This window comes from Oxyura jamaicensis, chromosome 20 (assembly GCF_011077185.1).
Source record: "Oxyura jamaicensis isolate SHBP4307 breed ruddy duck chromosome 20, BPBGC_Ojam_1.0, whole genome shotgun sequence".
NCBI lineage: Eukaryota > Metazoa > Chordata > Aves > Anseriformes > Anatidae > Oxyura > Oxyura jamaicensis.
Genome location: NC_048912.1, coordinates 5,767,235 through 5,786,188, shown reverse-complemented (window position 1 = coordinate 5,786,188; position 18,954 = coordinate 5,767,235). Strand labels below are relative to the sequence as shown.

General features: G+C 58.6%; 2 protein-coding genes across 3 annotated transcripts; both read left to right on the top strand.

Annotated features, from left to right (window-relative positions):
- Nucleotides 1–5,138: 5,138 nt before the first annotated feature.
- CCN5 (cellular communication network factor 5) lies at nt 5,139–10,363 on the top strand. Of its 2 annotated transcripts, XM_035343913.1 has the most exons (5): nt 5,145–6,177; nt 8,169–8,376; nt 8,942–9,187; nt 9,349–9,542; nt 9,935–10,075. In XM_035343913.1, exons 1-5 carry the CDS (start codon nt 6,118–6,120, stop codon nt 9,941–9,943), a joined length of 717 nt encoding a protein of 238 aa, XP_035199804.1. In that variant the 5' UTR covers nt 5,145–6,117; the 3' UTR covers nt 9,944–10,075. The 2 variants fall into 2 exon arrangements, with proteins under 2 accessions (XP_035199805.1, XP_035199804.1); XM_035343914.1 differs by lacking the exon at nt 9,349–9,542 and having other exon boundaries at nt 5,139–6,177; nt 9,935–10,363.
- Nucleotides 10,364–10,368: 5 nt separating this feature from the next.
- LOC118176727 (P2Y purinoceptor 1-like) lies at nt 10,369–15,243 on the top strand. The gene has a single exon (XM_035343911.1). It carries the CDS (start codon nt 12,869–12,871, stop codon nt 13,904–13,906), a length of 1,038 nt encoding a protein of 345 aa, XP_035199802.1. The 5' UTR covers nt 10,369–12,868; the 3' UTR covers nt 13,907–15,243.
- Nucleotides 15,244–18,954: the final 3,711 nt, after the last annotated feature.

Genomic DNA, 18,954 nt, shown 5'->3' with positions numbered 1-18,954 from the left:
GGCAGCACCTGCGGGAGACTTGTCCTTCACCCAGCCAGAGCAGACGTGTCTCCTTGCTGTCAGTGCGAGCTGCTGGGCTGTGGTTTCTGGAGCCGGGTGCACAAGAGGAGCTGCCTCCTGAGATGCTCCCTTGGAGCCCTGGTAGCTCCAACCGGGAGAGGAAAGCCAGGCTGGAGCAGGACGAGTGGAGCCACGGGCCAGGCTGCCAGCACCAGCCGGAGGCAGGCAGACCCCACAGCCAAACCCTCCCCTTCTGTATTTCCCTCCCAAAACCCTGCTGCAGGGGGAAACCCATCCTCAGACGGTCTTTATTTGAGCACTCCAGGAAGGAAGCCTTGCAATACCCAGCCCAGCCCGTCCCAGTTTCCAGCGTGGCTGGGGTGCTGCGGCCAGCTGGGCAGGCTGCTGGTGCTCGGCAGGGTGGTGATGTTGGTTGGGCAGGGTGCTGGGTCGGGCAGGGTGTTCCATGGGCTCAGCTCACCCCAGGCTGTCCGAGCCCCCTCCTGGAGCTCACCAGCAGCATCCCTGGGGGAGCAGCGTTCAGGGGCATGGCCGGAGGCAGGGAGGAACTGATCTCCAAGGCAGAGCCAGAACCAGCCCAGTTAAACAAGCAAAAAAGGTGACCCGTGGGGAAGGGGTTGGCGCAGAAGCAGACAGAACCTGACACATCCCCCAGAGTCGCAGGGGGCTGCTTTTCTTTTCTGTGGTCACCACAAAGTGCCCCAGGCAGAAGAGCAAAACCTTTCAGAGCAGCCTCCCCTCACCACCGAGACGGAGGGAACCCGCCGGGACCTATTTCCATGGCACAGCACGGAGTTTTGTTGGAGAAAGGGCAGGGCTAGCGTGGTGAGAGCCAGCCAGGTCCCATCAAAAAGAAATGGGGAGTTTGCTAAGCGAGCATCTCGTGGGATTAACATCAGGGCAAGGCAGGTGGTGGCCGTGCCCTGCAGCCTCACCCTGCTGGCTGAAGGTGGAGATGTCACCAAAGAAGGTGGAGATGTCACTGGAAAAGGAGACGCCACCTCAGGAGACAGAGATGTCACCCCAAAACGTGGCAATGCCACCCCAGGAGATGGAGATGCCACCATGCAGCAGCAGCTCGGAGCCGCAGAGCAGCGTGGGCTGGTGAAATGCCCATCTCCCTGCTCCTCCTGCTCCAGCAGTCCCAGGGCAGCTCCCAGCCCAGGAGCTCTGTCGTCCTTCACCTCCCATCGCTGCCTCTCTGTGGCATGGTGTCCGCGGACACTCCCTGGAGGAGAAGAGCCAGAGACCTCGGCAGGGGGGTGCCCAGTCTCCCAGGGGAACAGCAGGACCAGAAGGACCCTGCCACCCCCTTTCCTCACCACATCAAGGAAAGCACCGCTCAGCGGGAGACCCCCACACCCTGCGGGGGTGCCAGCCCACGCAACCCCCCCACGCCACGGGGGAGGGCAGCGTGAGGCAGGCTGGCTGCGAAGGGCCAGCCTCGGCTCTCGCCTTGCGGTCGGGGTGTGAAACCAGCCCAGCCCAGCTGTCTGCTCGCTGGTAATTAGCATCCTCCACTCCTTCATGAGGGATTCTCGTTAGGGGCCGTGGGTTTGCAATTAGCCAGCCACCCCTACGCCCCCCCCCCCCCCCCCCCCCCCCCCCCCCCCGGCAGGTCCTCTGCCCGTGGGCAGCCTGACAGCGGGCAGGAGCCCGGAGCCAAACACCTTTTACAAATCACCCTGCATAGCTCACATTCCCGGCCGGTTTATGAGCGTTTCAGCTCCTCGTATTGATCAGGGCTGGAGCCGGAGTAATTACTTTCATCAGAAATAATTTCCCCTGATTTTGAGTCATATTTGAGCCGGTGCCCACCTCCTCGTCTCACCCCTCTGGAGGCAGGCAGTGCTCCACTCGCTGGTACATACTTTCCGGGCGACATCGTTGCTTTTATAACCGTAGTGAGACCCAGAGGCTTGTTTTTCTCGACTGGATCCCACACACACACACAAGGTTTCGGCCGTGCCTTTATTGCCTTGGCTGGGGATGCGGACAAGAGGAGCTGGTTTGGGGGAAGTGCATGCTTGGGAGATGGCTCCGGCGTCGGGACGGGGAGAGGGGGAGAGCTGGGGGCCTGGGACCCCTCTGCACATGCAGGTAGTGCTGGTCTCAGCCTTTATAGTCTGGTGGGATGCTTGCTTAGGAGATGGAGAGCCAGCCGAGTGCTGGCTCCATTCTCTTGGGTGCAGGAAGGAGGCAGGGCTCGCCCCAAAGCCTCCGGCGTGAGCCCCGAGGAGTGGCAGCATCTCCCCTCGCCAACCAGTTTTGGATGGAAATGCTTCAGGCTGGTGCTGAACAAAGCAGGGCTGCAGGGTGGGTGGATGTGCAGCTCTCCCATCTATCACACTGCCCACGGTGAGCCCTCTCAAGGTGCCCAGTGCCAAAGCTGAAAGTTATTCTGTGCGCTCCTCCACCCGCCGTGGGTGCTGAGATGTGCCCATTGCACGGGGTGCTCGGGCAGGTCCCTGCAGCCCCCTGGCACCTCCTCCTCCTCAGCATGGGTGCAAGGCTCCTCCAGGTTCATGTTCAAGGTCTGCCAGGCCCTCAGCCCCTGCAGCCCGGTGCTGCGGGATGTGGGGAAGGGGTGGGTGCAGCGGGGACGAGCACCGGGCCAGCCTCTGGAGAAGGAAACAGCCACAAAATCACAGCCACAAAATCACAGCCACAAAGTCACAGCCACACCTCGCGTACCGCGCATCATCCCGCATTCTCCTCGTGGAGTCCCGCACCCAGGGCTGGGAGGAAGCACAGGCATCCCCCAAGCTCTCCCTCCACCAGGCAGAGCTGGCTACAATCAGAAGGGGATTTTGGTGAGCCCCCAAGGCATCGCTGGCTCTGTGCACGCCCCTGCTTGCAGCACTGTTGATGCTGCAGGAGACACGGCAGTTGCTTGAGAACACACAGCACACCCCACCGAGACAAGAACCGGAGGAAAAACACGTCTTATTTTAGCCCGAAACCACAAGAAAAAACAGAGATAGCCGAAAAGCATGAGCAATTTGATCAGGAAACATGAGTGAGCCATGCAGATCCGTGGAAAATACCAAGGGTCTGTCAGGAACCACGCAAGGTCAGGGTCTGGGTTTTATATCTTGTCTGAAAGACAAAACTTGTAGCGAGATTTTAAAAGAAGCTTATGCTTGGTGATGCTTCATCCCAAAAATAAACTCTCAGAGGACCATAATGTTTGATACGTGATGATTTCTGACACTGTTTTCCAAATAATAATGGGAAGACTCATCGGGCTGAGGTTTCCAGGCTTTGTTTTACAGAATTCTTGTTCCGTGGGTTATCTGGATGTTTAACTTATGGGGATGACTACAAATTGCTCTTGTCTGGGCTTCAGCAGAGAACCTCACAGAATTCTTGCCCAGGGTTTGATATGCCTATTGAGAAAGAGCTTTCTCCTTTCACAACAGTTGACACATGGCTGGGCTATGGTAGGGATAAGCCCCTCTGTTTGAATTACGAGGTTTTCCCATAGTTTTGGCATAGTTTTGGCCATTTCTCAGCTGTGATCTTCCATTTGCTCCCCCGGGCAATCTCTCAGCTCCTTCCTCTTGGCAACTGCAGGGTTTTGGTCACGAGCACAGATCCCCATTTATCAGCTTCTTTTTAATGCAATCTATGTCAAAGCACCCCAGAAACAAGCCAGGACCAGCCTCCCGTCACCTGCTCCCGCCCAGCAGACCCCTTTGGGGCGGCAGAGGGCCGTGCTCGCCCCCGGCCCCGCGGCTGGCAGCCCGCAGGGGTCGGCCGGTCCCAGCCGAAGCCGAGGTTTCTGCTGCTGTTGCCTGACCATCAGGAACTGGACGGCAGCCCTGAATTCTTTTCTCACAAGTCACTTGGCCGGTCACCAGATGGTAAATACTTTCAGTCTCTCCTAGCCCGGGCTCGGGGTGGAAGCAGTGACCTCAAGGTAAAGGATTGCCGGGCCCGTCCCTCGCCCCTCGCCATGGCCGGTTGTCCCGGCCCGCTCCCACCCCGGGTAAGGTGCAGGAATTAGGGGAATAAAACTGCCTGGATGGGATGGAAATGGCCATAACCAGCCCTCAGCTCTGCTCTCTGAAGCTGGAGCAGTTCATTCTGGGTAGGAAACAACTTCACCAGCCTGCCAAAAACATAGGTATTGCCAAGGTTCCCAAAGCCAGGCTGTTTCCAGAAGTCTCATGAAAAGGAGCCAGCAGCTACCCCAAAGGGCTCAGCAGCTGGGGGAGACATGGCTGTGTCCTTGTCATCTCGGGGCTCCTGGATTTCCTGAGTGTGGCATCTGCCCAGGCTCCCCACCGGTTCCAGCCACCCTGCTGCCCTGGTGCAGGGATTGAGCCTCGGCTGCCCAGGAGCAAGGAGAACGTCCTCTCCTCCAAGGTGCGGGGCTGCTCTCACCCCTACCCATGACAATTTAATTGTTCCTACAAAGAGGCACAGACCCAGCAAGGAGCAGCACAGCCTCGGTGCCCAGCAGAGACCGACATCCAGCCCTGCTCCGACTTCAGCCAGCCCTGGGGATGCTCAGCAAAGGTGGGGCGAGTCCGAAGCAAAAAGGAGCTACAGGGTATTGCAGAAGGGTGCGATTCCAGATGAGCAGGGTGCACGCTCATGGTGCTATTCACGATGGCGTGTTAAATGGCACAGCCATGAAAAAAAACACAGCTGTCTAAAATGTAAATTCGCTGGGTTAGTTCCTTCATTCCTATAGAAACAGCAGAGCTTGCCAGCGGCTAACTCAAAGGAGATGTACTCTGATCCCTGTATCAACTATTTTCTTGCACAACTGACCACAAAAAAAAAAAAAAAAAAAAAAAAAAGGAAAAAAAAGAAAAAAAAGCTGACAATAATACCATGGAAACTGTGGAGCACAACATGTGGAATTAATTAGTGGCTATGAAATCGCACGCATGGTACAGGACACATATGGGGTACATGTTCCAGAGGGGAAGGGTTGCATTTAGAGAGCGAGATGCTAACGTGCTGCTTCACAAACCAGAACCTGTGTGAGGGCTCCTGTGCTGCCCCTCGCTGCCTGCAACCTCAGGCAGTGACCTGGGGACACGGGGACACCGTGAGCCTGGGGACATGGGGACACCATGAACACGGGGCCACGCTCAGGGCAGGCAGAGCCCCGTGGGTGCAAGATGAGGCTTTCCTTCTCTTATCAGCATGAGATCCCGGTTTCTAACTGGAAAATGAAGTCATGCCCGTTAATCTGGATGTGCCAAGAAACAAGCCTGGGATCGGATCATGACTTGAATTCCCTGTCCCCCGCAGCGAGGCTACAGCGGGGCTCTGGTTCCTCTCGAGCCGCGGCTGGTAGAGGCACTGTGGCTGCACTGCTCCCGGACACGGAGGAGCGAACGGCATCACAGGCTGCCACGGCCTCATTAACAACCCGGCAGCAGCTAACGAAGCAGAACCGGGGCAGAGAATCCCTGCGGTGACCGCAGAGCTGGCCCTGCAGCCTTCCGTCCCTGCCCTCCCTGTGCTTGCACGTGGCAGCTCTGTACCCGTGGGGCTGAGCTCAGGGTCAGCTGTGCACGGGACTGGGGACCTGTCACCCCCTTTGAAGTCCTCGTGGACTCAGTCACAGCTTTTTCAGGAGCTGAATTTGGGTTTACAAGGCTTGAAGTCAGCAGTGCCGGAGTTGGATGTCTCAGACAGCTACCCCAGACCATTCACAACCCTTAAGAATGATGCTGGCTCAGTTTGGCAGCCCACACTCAGCAGGCAGAGGCTTTGGCCATCCCTGTGGGCACCCTGGCCCCCCTCTGCCATGCCCACGCCCCTGGGGACCGTGTCCCTTCCCTTCGCTTGCTCTCCTGGCAGGCAGCACGCTCTCACCTTGAGGGGAGTGGAAACGTCAGCTGGAATGCGGGCTGGAAAAAAAAAAAAAAAAGAAAAAAAAAAAAAGAAAAAGAAGCAAATCTTGAGGCTCGTCCAAACCTACTCCTGTTTATATTGGAGCCTGGGAGTGACATCAGAGCACAGAGAGTATAAACACCAGCGGGACCCACTCAGGGCTTTAAAGCCTGCGAACACGCTGCTGCCGCCGGCCGCCCGGGGGGCGATGCGCCAAAGTGCCACGGGGCGAGCAGCATGAGGCTCCGGGTGGGGAAACAGCTCCTCTTCCTCTCCCTGCTCTGCGTCCTCTCCAAGGTAAGGGAGACGGGGTGCCGGGCAGCTGTAGCCTCATCGGGGAAGCACCCGGCCCTCCCAAAAGGAGACTCATCAGGCTCCGGTGCTGGCTCGAGCCCTAGCTCCCGTTGGCAGGCAGGCTGCGGTGCTGCAGCCTCGCAGAGGCAGAGCTGCGCTTGGGAGAGAGCTCGAATTAACCAGCGGGGTCTTAATGCTTGTGGGCCAAACGCCGCCGTGGGGCAGGCAGGAATGGCAGCGACGTGCTCGGCTCGCTCGCCCCTTCCCTGTGGCTTCGTGCCAGCTCCCGCAGGCTCCTCGCTCCGTGCTGGCCGGGCAGCGAGCCCCAGGGGCACCCAGCTCTCTGCCTGCCCCTAGGACGCTCACACGGAGCTGATGCCTCCGACAGGATTTGGGTTGTTCTAAGGTTTGTTTTTCCCTCTTGTTTCTGCATGGCATCGCTCCCTGTGCAGAGATTTGAAAGGGGGGGGGGGGGGGGGAACGCAGCCCCAAATTTTTCTCAACGCTGCTTGAATCCCAAGTCCAACATTGTGCAGGCAGGGACATCACAGCAGCTTCGTGCCCATTTGACTGCTTTCCCAGGCACTTAAGATCTCTAATAGGAGCCACATTGTCATCTAACGACAAGTTAATTACAGGGAGCAAGGGGAAATGGATTAATGGAGTTGGCTTGGCTAATCTCTCTAAAACATTGTTCTGTAATAGAAACCTGAAAGATGAAAAATGCTCTTGGCTCCCTGCTGAGCTGTGACTGAGGAATGGCTCCTGCCCCGGGAGCGCTCGGTGAATTTCTGGAGCATCACCAGCAGCCTCTTGTCCCCAGCTCAAACCTTGCCATCACACCACAGCTGGTGCTTCGGTCCCTGCCTGGGTCTCGCTGGCTTCTGCTGCTCATTGATAAAACTGGAACAAGGCAGGGACTGCCCGGCCCATTTTGGACATATTTTATCTCTAGTTCCTGGCACAGACATTTCTACAGGCCAATAAAAAACCATCTGGTGAGCTGAGCTGCTGCAAGCAGGTGAGCAGGCAGCACACCTGTAGCATCCCTAACCGGTCACGTCAGGCTTGGTGCTAGCGGGAGAAGTTTTAAGAAAGAGAGGAAGACAGTTTCTGAAATCCATGTGCTCCAGCTGAATCCGTCATCTCCTGGCAGGCTCAGCAGACACCCGTGCCTGGCTCAGCACAGGGCTGGTTTGGGTTGCACATTTCCCAAGCTGCTGCCAAATTGCAGGTGCTGGAGGCGCCGTGGGCAGAGTGCTGCAGGAGGGGAGCGCGGGGCTCACGTGCAGGCAGGGCTCACAGCCATACCGGCATCGTCCGGGCCAGGATTGGAAAGAATTCGCTTCCAAATTGCAGGTCCAATTCATTTGGCTTCAGGCCCAACATGCAACAGCCCCAGCAGCCGTCCCTGTCGGACACGAGACGAGCGCTGCCTGCAAAGGCTGTTTGTGCCGGGGTAATGGTGTGTGCAGCACGAGCCGCGGGCATGAACCTGCCTGGGTCAGCCCCTGCAGGCACGGCCCTGGAAAACAGCCAGCAGGGCAGGCAAACAACCGTGGCACACAGACCTGCCAAAGTCATCACTCCACGTAGCTGGGAGGAGAAATTTGGCTCCCAGTCCCTGAAAGCCCCTGTCTATGCGCTCCTCACACAGCGAGCTGGGCAGAGGAGGCTGGCAGACCAGAAGGACAGCAGTGAGCTTCATTTGGCTTCTGTTCCCCCACTGCAAATATGAGAGGTGTGAAGCCTCCTTCATGCAAAACTCGCCTTGTTCCCCCTGGCTTCCATGGGAGCTGCAGGTGCCCATCACGCCCTACAAGGATGGCACCATTCCAGGCTGCCCTGCCACATTCCCATGGATGTGTGGAGCCTCCCCCCACCAAAACTCTGCCCCCATCCCACCGTGGCCGATATTCAGAGAGGGTTCCCTGGCCGTCCCAGTGAAATAGCAGCCGTCAGCCAAGCAGCCAGCGATGGTTTTGTCCCCGCAGGTGTGCGCCCAGCTGTGCCGCCGGCCGTGCTACTGCCCCTGGGTGCCGCCCCGCTGCCCCCGCGGGTCCCCCCTGGTCCTGGACGGCTGCGGCTGCTGCAAGGTGTGCGCCCGGCGCCTGGGAGAGCCCTGCGACTTCCTGCACGTCTGCGACCGCAGCCAGGGCCTCGTCTGCGACTACAGCACGGGGACCAGAGCCACCTGCAACTGTGAGCACCGCAGCGCCTGTGTCCCCCCCCCCCCCCCCCAGGAATCCCCCAGGCTCCAGGCACCGTGCCCAGGGACCTGGACACAGCTCCCAGACCATCTCTATTGAGGATGATGCATGCAGCCGGCCTCAGGGCTGTGCTGCTGCTCCAGCCAGCTCTCATGGTGGTTTCTAGCTGGGTTTTTGGGGTGATTATTGCCAGGGTGGGCCCATGGGTGCTGCAGCACCAGTCGCCCTGCTGGGACTGGAGGCTGAGGTGCTGCAGAGAAATTGCAGAGACATTATTTCAAGTCTGAAAACCCTGGGAGACATAGGCAGAGCCAGAGGGCAGGGGGTTTCTCACCAACTGGTGAGCTGCTGCTCTGAAAAAACGTGAAGGGCTCAGCAGAGGGAGCAGGGAAGGGTAAGTGGGGTGATGCACACACTGCTGCAGGTGAACAGCAGCAAACCTGTGCCCACCCTGCACCTCTGCCCCTTGCGGCCCCCCAGCCACCCTCAGGAACCCCTCCACCGTCCCCACCTCACCGTCACCTTGTCCCTGATGGGCTCCCGGGCTGTCATTGCAGTTGAAGACGTGGAGGAGGGCTGCGAGGTGAACGGCCGGGTCTATCGGGACGGGGAGGTTTTCCAGCCCAGCTGCAAGCTGCAGTGCCGCTGCCTGGATGGGGGCTTCACCTGCGTCCCGCTCTGCCAGGAGGACGTGCGCCTGCCCACCCCGGACTGCCCCCACCCGCGGCGCGTGGACGTCCCGGGCAAGTGCTGCCCCGAGTGGATCTGTGAGGCTGGGGACCGGCTCCAGGATGCCAGGGCAGGTAAGAGGAGGACGTGGCGGTGAGGGTTTGGTGAGCACCAACAGGAGGCACCTGGCTGCATGCCTCCCCGCTGTACAGGGCTACGCCACAGCACCCATCCCGGGCACACTGCGTGGTGCTGGGCTCCAACCTCTCTTTCTCCATCCTCTGTCTCCATCCAGCCCCCGCGGCAGCGTCCCCGGCGGTGCCGTACCAGTGCCGGCCGTGGGGCACGGAGTGGAGCGCCTGCTCGGCCACCTGCGGCGTGGGCATCTCCACCCGCGTCTCCAACCAGAACCACTCCTGCCGCCTGGAGACGCAGAGGAGGCTCTGCATGGCCAGACCCTGCCCGGCCCTGCCAGCGGCACCCCCTGCGGTAAGCGAGGGCCTCGGTGCAGCCGAGACCTTGGGGCAACAGCTCTGACCGGGAACGGGGTGCTCCAGCCAACACGAGCCATGGGATCCCCAAGTATGTGTGCACACCCTGTTGTCCCCAGCCACAAACCCCCCTCAGCCTGTCCCTGTGGCAGAGGCTGCTCTTGCAGCTCCTGCCTGGGTACATCGGCGCTGGGCTCTTCCATCCCTTTCATTAGCCCAGCACAGCCCTGGTGTAAACACACCACACAACTGCCTTGCTCGTACGCAGCTGGCACTTTCCTGCTCTGTGTGCCCATACTGCTGTGTGCCCCTGTCCTCAGACATGGGGGCCATGTCACCACCCCGCCACCACCCCCTCCACCTCCCCATCACTCTGCTTTGCCTTTCCAGAGGGGATGAGGAGGGCATTTGTGGCCGTGCCCAGCCTGGTTGCAGCCCGGAGCCAACGCCTCGTCCCAGTAAAGTCCGTCACGAGCCCATGGCACTGTGGTTTTGGTGGAGATGGAGGACACGTCCCTGGGGAAACTGAGGAAGAACCGATGGACCTTGCCTACAAAGGAGGGTGGAAATAGAGAACAGGATCCCCACACCACCCATGTGCACCCCATTGCCCCAGGCAGGGTTACTGGGCAGCCTCCCCCAGTTTCTTAAGCTGCACAAAATGGGGAAACCCCGTCCCAAGCACGGACCCACCTGAGAAGTGGGGACTTGGTCCTTTCCTGGGTCGGTGGGGCTTTGGAGAGGGCCGGGTGGTGCTGAGCACCACGCACACCGCTCTGCTCTGGCAGAGGGAGACCCCCAGCGGGACCCCCAGTGCCGGGGCTCAGCAACACACTCACCCATCCCCTTGCCAAGCAGCCGCTGCGTGCCTGGGTGTCGGCGTCCTCGTGGCAGCTCACGTTCACCTTCCCCGCATCCCTCCGGGATAACCAGGGCCCTTCCTGCTCCACCTGGCCACCTCCTCCCCAAAGCCCCGGCGGTTTGGCAGGGCTTCGGCGAGCGAGGGGCTCAGACAGAGGCACCGCCCCGCGGCACCAGACACACCACCTAGCACCCAGGTGCATACCCCAAAAGCTGGGGGCCAAGGCAAAGGCAGGAGAAGGGAAAACAAATTGCAATGACGGACTGGAGAGCTGCTGAGCAGCTCTGTGTTTATTTTCCCCCAGCAATAAGCCTCGTGGGGGCTGTGCAGAAACGAAGCCCAAATGCCCTCTAACAGCCTTGCAGAAGCGAGCAGAGGCACCGCACGGCCCACGGCCAGGCAGCAGTGGTCTAGGCTGTGTGTCCAGGTGAGGGCTGCACAATCTGGATGTGTATCCATGGAATTAAAGCATTGAAACCTCAGTGGCAGTGTCCCAGCCTGGATTAAATATGCACCTGGGCCAGCAGCAGGAAAAAGCAGCGGGGCCAAGCAGCCACTGGCCCGCTCCCCCGGCCCCAGCAGGTGCTGAGAATAAAAGAGATGTCAACGACACCTTCAGACACCTCTCTGAAGAAAAAAAAATAAAGAAAAAATAAAGCAAAGCAAATTCTCACCGCTCTTGCGAAAGAAGTAAAACGTTGTTTACAAAGAATCCTTTAGTGTGATCAGCTGGTGTGCTGCCCGCCTGCAGATGGTTCATTCGGCTTGCGGTCGGCACACAGCAAACCTCTGGCAGGCGGCAAATTGCAGAGCGAACCTGGCCCCTCTGCAGCTTTTCTGGGCCTTTTTTTCTTTCTTTTTACCTCTGCGTTGGCTGTGCCACAAAAGCTGTGACATGAGGCTCACGTAGACCTTAAAACCACAATGTTCCTCTGTTGACACACGTTCAGCCTACTGAAAATCCTGTTTTGAAGCCAGTTCTCGTCCCATGGTGGGACATGGCCGCCAAGGTGATTTCCCAGCTCTTGCCCCCCTCTGGATAACAACAAAACCCCAAAAGGTCACTTTTTAAGTGGCAACCTGCAATTCTTATCTCACGCAGCAATGACTCAACACACCTCTTGGATTTTTTTTTTCCTGGCAGCAAAATGTCACTTCTCCCTGATTCACTCAGCAGAAAACATCTAAACAATGAATTAACAAATCCAAATAAATCGGAGCTATTTTCCCCCAAGAATAGAGGGAAATCAACTCTTGAGATTCGATTGTGAGGCTCACAACGTTTGCCGTTCCCCCTGAAGCCCTGCTGCCCTGGAAACGTGCCTGTTGGGGTTTGTGCTCATCGCAGCCCCCGACACTGTGATTTCTGGGCTTTGCCTGCCCTTGGGGGTGTGGGTTAAACTCCCCACATCCACAGATTATTGTGGTCACCCCTAAAGCTCAACCCCAACCCCAAGCAGAACCCAGCTCCCCTTGCACGCCGCCGCCACACCCATGCAGCAGCCACGCTGCGGAGCCCGCGGTGAGCAATGCATCGCAGGTCATTTCCTAGCAAGCACATGTAGCCTCCGAAAGAGAAACTGTGAGCTACTGCATGAGTAAACACCACGCAGAACCGTTTTTTTTTTTTTCCATTCAGCCCCATGAGCGATGATTTTTAAACACGTGGAGATGGCTGGGAAAGGGCTGCTGAGCCCCTCGGTTTTATATACCTCCCTGGGCACAAGGGTGCAGTGCTCAACAGCAAAACGAGATTATTTCTTATTTTTTTTTTTGGTGTTGGTGCACCTCTACTGTGAGTGAATTTCTGGACGGAGTGGCAAGCCAGGGGCACGGTCCCACAAATACCCCACCGCGCTGCGGCCAGGAAAGCCACATCCCCACGGGAACCTCTTTGCAGCTGCAGACCCCAGGGATGGCTGCAGCCCTCAGATTTCACCCCATAGGCAAGAAATAACCACGTATGGATCAAACTGCTCAGAGGAGGAGGATTTTTGTCTGTATCTGGGGGAGGGATGTCAAAGCGGGCAGCAGCAGTAAGCTGTCACGGGGTGTTGAGGCTGTTTTGGGGGATGGGGTGACCCTGATGGGACGGGACAGAGCCGCAGCAGTGAGCTGCCGAGCTCTCCCACCGGGTGCATCACAGGGCCACCCCCGTGCATGCATCCCTTCCTCCCGCCCCCTCCAGCACCACCAGAAATAGCCAGGGGCCCTGGCGCCAGGCTCAAAATACCTCCAGCGGGCTGACAACAGGGCGCTGAGCAGGGGACGGCCTCAGCCATCCACCTCCCGGGCTCTCTGCTGCCTGTGCCCCCCGGCCAGAGGGCATCAGAGAGGGGAGGCGAGGGCAGCCACAGCCCCGGGCCGGATTCTGCTGCTGCTGCAAGCGCCGCCCCAGGCACCGCCGCCGCCAGCACCGCCCTGTTTCCTCCCCAGCCCCGGGCCAGCTTCTGCAGCACCCGATGGCGGCCCAGGCTCCGGTCTGGGGCAACTCCAGCAGCGCCCCGTGCCCCGTCAACGCCGCCTTCGCCCATCGCTTCTTGCCCGGCGTCTACCTGGTGGTGACCCCCCTGGGGCTGGTGGGGAACGCGCTGGGGCTGCGGCACCTGTGGGCCACCCCCCGTGGCCCCCTCAGCCTGCTGGTGGGCAACCTGGGCCTGGCTGACCTGCTGTACGTGGGCACGCTGCCCTTCCTCGTCGGCTACTACCTGCGGGGCAGGGCCTGGCCCTTCGGCAGGGCCTGGTGCCGGCTCACGCGGGGCCTCTTCCACCTCAACCTCTACGCCAGCATCGGCTTCCTCACCTGCATCAGCGTCCACCGCTACCTGGGCATCGTGCACCCGCTGCGGGCCCGGGGTAGGTGCCAGGATGTCTTCTCCTCCGCGTGGCTCAGTGCTGTGGTCTGGGGGTGGGTGGTGGCGCAGGTGGCCCCCGACCTCGCCTTCAGCAAGATGGACTCCAGGGGGACGCAGTGCCACGACACCACAGGGCATGAGGACCTGGACAGTTACTTGGTGTACACTGCAGCCATCACTGCCACCGGGTTTGTTGTGCCGTTCCTCATCATCATCGGCTGCTACTGCCACGTGGTGGTGGTGCTCTGCAGGAATGACACCATGGACCCCAGCCTCAGGAGAAGAAGCATCAGACTGGTGGTTCTCGTGATGGTCCTCTTCTCTGTCTGCTTCCTCCCCTACCACATCTTCAGGAACCTCAACTTGCTGTCCCGGCGCTGGCAACAGCAAGGGTCCTGCACGCAGGCTTCAAGGGACATCTACGTCTCCTACCAGGTGACCAGGGGCCTGGCCAGCTTCAACAGTGCCCTCAACCCCCTGCTCTACGTAATGACCAGTAAGGACTGCATGTCACGCATGAGGACCATCTACCGAAGGGCCAAGCAGTCCCTGGAATCTGTCTTCACGAGGGAAACCTCTCGCCAAGTGCTTGAGACGAGGACGAGCAACATCTCTGGTGAGCAGGAGGCTTCTGATGAGCTCTGAGGCACCCAGCACAACTCCTTGCCCAAAAGATGTGCTGCATTGGCTTGTGCTTGGCTCCTGCTTGGTATCAGCCCCTTGTCCCCACCACTGCACCTGACCAGCTCCAACCTGGTGCCAGGGATGGACAGGACCACAGGCATCAGACACCGAAGCGGGGTCAGGTTTTAGAGCAAAGCTACCAAACCCAGCCGCTTTGCCTACAACATGCCAGGAACAAAATAGGTGCTGCCTTTACCTCATTCCTGAAATATTTCTCAGCCCTGCCTCCAATGCAGCAGTCCGAGGGGTGTTCACAGCCCTTAGCTGCTCTTCGGGCTTCTCACCAAGTGAGAGATGGGGACGAGCAATGCTCACCCCGCAGCACCCTCAAGCTGCCAGACTCGTGGGGGGACGTGGGCTGGGGACGGGCTCCCTCCCTCACCCAAGGAGAGGGAGGTGGTAATTGACTACCGGCACTGCAGGGCTGCTGAGAGGGGAAGTGCTTTGGAAAAGGAAATATTCATAAAAATAACTGGGTTTAAACGTATGACTAAACCGTGCCAGCTGCTGGGCTAGCTGTTCTGGGTGATTGAGCTGCTTCAGGATCTGTTATCCTCCGCTGCCCACCTTCTTCACGGACAAAAAAAAAAAAAAAAAGTATTTCAGCATTACTCATTCTCTTCTGGAACACCATATAGGAGGCAACAACAAATTGGCATTTAAAAGTTTCCAAAGGTTGTTTTTTTTTTTTTTTTCCCTTATTGTTCTTTGCAAGGCAAATGACAGCAGCAGCCCGAACCCAGGGCTCGGCAGGCAGCTCCCCGGAGAGCGCCGAACCCCGCAGGTGGGCGGCTGCAGCTCGCTCTCCCATCCAGCCCCACGAGGATGTTTAAAATTAGCTGTGTCTGCTGCAAATTAGATGCGCAAATGCCAGCCGAAGAGAGGCTCGGAGACTTCTGAAGGTAAGGGTGGCTAGGGAGAGCAGGACATGCACCAGTGCCTGCGGGTGGCTGTGGGGATGAACTTAGGCTCCTGAGCAGTTCTCCCTTCTGCTCTCCGTGTTCCCCACCATGAACAGCTGAAATGTTCCAGTCCTTGTGAAATGGAGACTGCAGACCTTCAGTCCCGCAAGGCGTTTTGCAGCAGCAGCTTTTTGCACCCCTGCTGAAGGAAGGGGGGCTGTGAGTTAGAAGCTGGGTGCTGGGAAAGCACCAGCCCATGGGCGCTGCGCGTCGGAGCGAAGTCTTACCAGCCGGCAGCTGCTCACAGCCACACCTCGCCGCTCTGCGCAGGAAGCCGTGGCTGGCTTTCAGCAGAGTTAATACGCCTAGTGTGCAAATAAACACTTCGTGCTTTCAGTCGTGAGTTGTCTGACTTCTGTTAGAGCCTTACGGGAACACAGGAGCCAGCCATCCTGTGGGCAGGAGCAGCGGGGAGCTCCCCAGGCTCTGCAGAGGGGAGCTGCTGGGAGCACCCAGCGAGGCTGCAGGCAGCTGGCAGAGAGGCCCCCAGAGCCTACTCTGGGTCTGCCGGGGCCCAGCACAGCCCCCAAGCTTTCATCTCCTGCCTTACCCTCAGGAAAGGAAAAGGCAAAGCTCTCACGTGAGCTGATCTTTTGTCTCTGCAGTGGGTGCTTGGGGCTTTAGGACCAGGGCCGGCCTCTGCTGCTCGCACGCCCCCAGGATCTGTGTTCCTCCAGAGCTCTGACCTCTTTTACTCCTTTCCTGAAAAGGAATAAAATCCCCTCCCACCCAGCTCCCTTCTCCAGCATCCCCCATGTCACAGTTAAGGATGATTTAAAGATCTGCATCCCAAGATGCTCTCCGAGCCCCAGGGACCGATGCAGCCCCAGCACATCTCATTTTTCTCCGTCCCACATCTGTCAAACCACCAAAAGCCATTAAGGACCTGCACACTGGGATGACATCTCTGGGATTTCGTGGTACCTTGTGCTTCACAGCCCTCTCAATCCTCAGCCAGCACTGCTCTCCACACAAACTGCAAAAACCACTCTCCACAAGCACAGCCAAGCTCCTGCCCTTTATTAGCTGCATGTAATTAAGCACAACCACTAGCACATGAGCCTGGCTCTCACAGCTGGGTGACGGGGAGCAAAGCAGCCCCGCTTCCTCCAGCCCTCGCTCCCTGGCAAGGATCAGCTGCTGTCCCACAGGGGACATCTCGGTGCCTGGGCACCTCTGGGGACCTGCCGGCCCCTCCAAGCCACCCGGTGTGGTGGCACTGTCCCTTGGGTGACCAGTGAGGGGACAGAGACAACAGGGAGCTGCTGTGCTCCTCCTTCCCCTCGTCCTCCCCTTGTTCTGAGGGGGCTGGTGGCATTTTGGCGGGGCTGTGCCCCAGGGCTCATGTGGCACAGGGGGGCAGTGCCCCCAGAGCAGCCACCCCCGAGTGCCCTCCTGCCCAGCCCCAGCCCGGTGAAGCAGAGCAATGAGCCACCAGAATCAGAGCCATCAGAGATTTTTATCCATTTTCCCCAGGTCAGGCTCAACCAACAACCCAACGTGGTGGGAATTCTGCTGGCATTAATGGCATCGGGATCAGGCCCAGAAATTTGGCAGCACTTCTTATTTCATTAAATAAACCTCTCTTCGCTGAGGGTTTGTTGCAAGCACGGTTGAGATTTGTTATGTTAAAGATAATTCTGAGCCAACAGCCCAGGAAAGCCATTCAGGCAAAATTAACAGGCACGAGCACAGATGCACAGATGCACAAGCCCTTTATTTCCCTAGAATGCAAAGCTGTTTGGCTTGGCATGCAGAACCCCATACAAGAAGAACACATCACTGCCATTGACAGCTAGATGCAGAGGACTCAGCTCCGCTTAAACCTTCATTTTTACTTTGCACAGATTTTTTAGGAGTCTGAAGCCTGAAAGGAGGATTTGCCCCCGCTGGTGTTTGCAGCATGTGAGATACGGCTGAAATGTATGGGTGGGGTGGATGGGAAGAGGGATGGAGAAACCCAGAGCCCCGGCACCCGGAGATGCAGCCCCAGACTCAGCGCGAGGGGCTCAGCTCTTCAGCAGAACGGTCTCATTGCGCAGCTGCCTTTGGCTCGGGGCGCGCAGACGCGGCAGGTTAGCTCAGGTACCGAGGGCATCGATTGCACTTGGAAAGGAACAGCAGATGCAGTTACTGCAGGTGACCCGGGCAAGAAATGGTAAATATACGTGGGGTTGGGTGCTGCTGGTGAACATTTCAGTAAAGGAGAAAATCTGAGTCTGTGCTGCAGTGTTTTGGCATCTGGGAGACCAACAGCTTGTAAGAAGAGCAAAGCGTATAAATAGAACAACATTTAGCGTGCCTGTGTGAGGCCACCAGCCTAATATTACTCCTGCGGTGCCTGGGTTATAAATAGGTGCTGCGGGTAGGACCTGCGCGGGGCAGGAGCCCGGAGAGGCACCGACCTGCAGCTCGGCAGCAGCCGCAGCACACATTTGTATGGGTGTTACAGAGCAACTGCGGCTGCACCAGGCCTGGAGGGCTCGGCGAGCTCAGGCTCGGCAGGGATGTGCTGGTTTTTAGAGCATCCCTCTAAATATCCCTCCTCCGAGCCTGCCCTCAGCCCCCAGCGCAGGGGTGCTGGTGCAGGAGGGGATCTGCCGGGGTCGGCACCTCTTCCCCTCCTGGCTGGCTCCTTTTCAGAGCTCCTCGTCTCTGGGCTCGCTGTCAGTGGCTCCGGTTAGTCCCCCGGGGAGCAAAGCCGGCAGCACGGCAGCACAGCACAGGCTGGGAGATTCTCGTTTGCTTTCCCATGCCACGGGGTGAGGATGGGAGGGTCACTGGTGGGCCGAGCAGCAGGCTGTCTGTGAACATAGGGCAATGCTCCCTTGTGAAGGCACGGCACGGGAAGGAGTGCAGGGCTTGTCATGCTGCAGATCATGGCACGGGGGTGGCTCACAGACAGCAATTCCCGTGTGCTTGCCAAGCCAGAAACCCCAAATCCCCCTGCCCTGAGTCTGTCACTGCTAGGAGGTGCCGTGGGGTATCCCAGGCGAGCATCACCGCCCGAGGCTCAAAGGAGGCACCTGAAAGTTACCCAGCTGCTCCTCCTCCCAGGGGAAGCTCAGGCTGCTCCTCCTGCTCATCACAGGTGGTGTGCCCGGCTCCCCAGAAGCTGGGTGTTCGTTTGATTCCCTGTGGCTGACTCACGGGGCGCTGGTGCCTGGAGTTGCTCTTGCTGTGCCCCAGGGACCCGGCTCAGCCTCCGAGCAGTGCCGGGAAGCAAGGGCCAGGGCTGGGGCAGGCACAGGGGACCCTTTGCATTTGCAGTTCAGGGCAGATGCCTCTCATCTCCCCAATTAAGCCTCCCAGAGAGGAAGCAAACCGCATCCAAACACACCAGTGCCTGCTGCATTCCAGCCGGTCTGGGGGAGGCAGACAGCTCCGTGCCGCTCAGTCCCTGAGCTCTGGCTTCAGACAGCAGCAGAGGAAAGGGAGCGCTCATTGTGAATAATCAGCGCACTTTTCCCCAGTTGAGGTGGGGATATTTGCAATGCTCGCATATTTGTGATGCGTTCCCAGAGCCTCTGCCCCCCGGCTCGCAGCGGGGAAGGCGTTTATATATAGCACCGTGACGCTGCGCGTGGTGGGAGCGGGATCAGGCCCTGTTCTGCCTTCAGCCAAGGCTCTGACGTGGCTGTGGTCCTGTGGTGAGCCCGATGCCACGGCTGCTTGTCCCCAGAGTCACCGTGCAGGACACTGAGGTGGGCAGCCCTCACTGAGCCTCTGCCCCTCGTCCTGAGACCAGCCCCGACGCGCTGGGACACTCGCCCAAACCTGGGGCTGCTCTGCTCCAGCAGCCTCTTGAAAAGTATTTCCACTAGTTAGCAAGCAGGGATTTAATTATCGTATCTTGGTTTTATTATTGAAGCCGAGGTGCTCAAGGTAAATAAATGAACCAATTAAAGTGGCCGAGATCAAAACCCCGCTGCAGCAGCGCAGCACCTCTCCGGCTGGGTGCCGGCCAGGCATTTATGGCAGGTACTTTGTGCCTGGCCGACGCTCAGCTGACAGCTTTCCAGGCACATAAAAAACTTATTAGGCTGA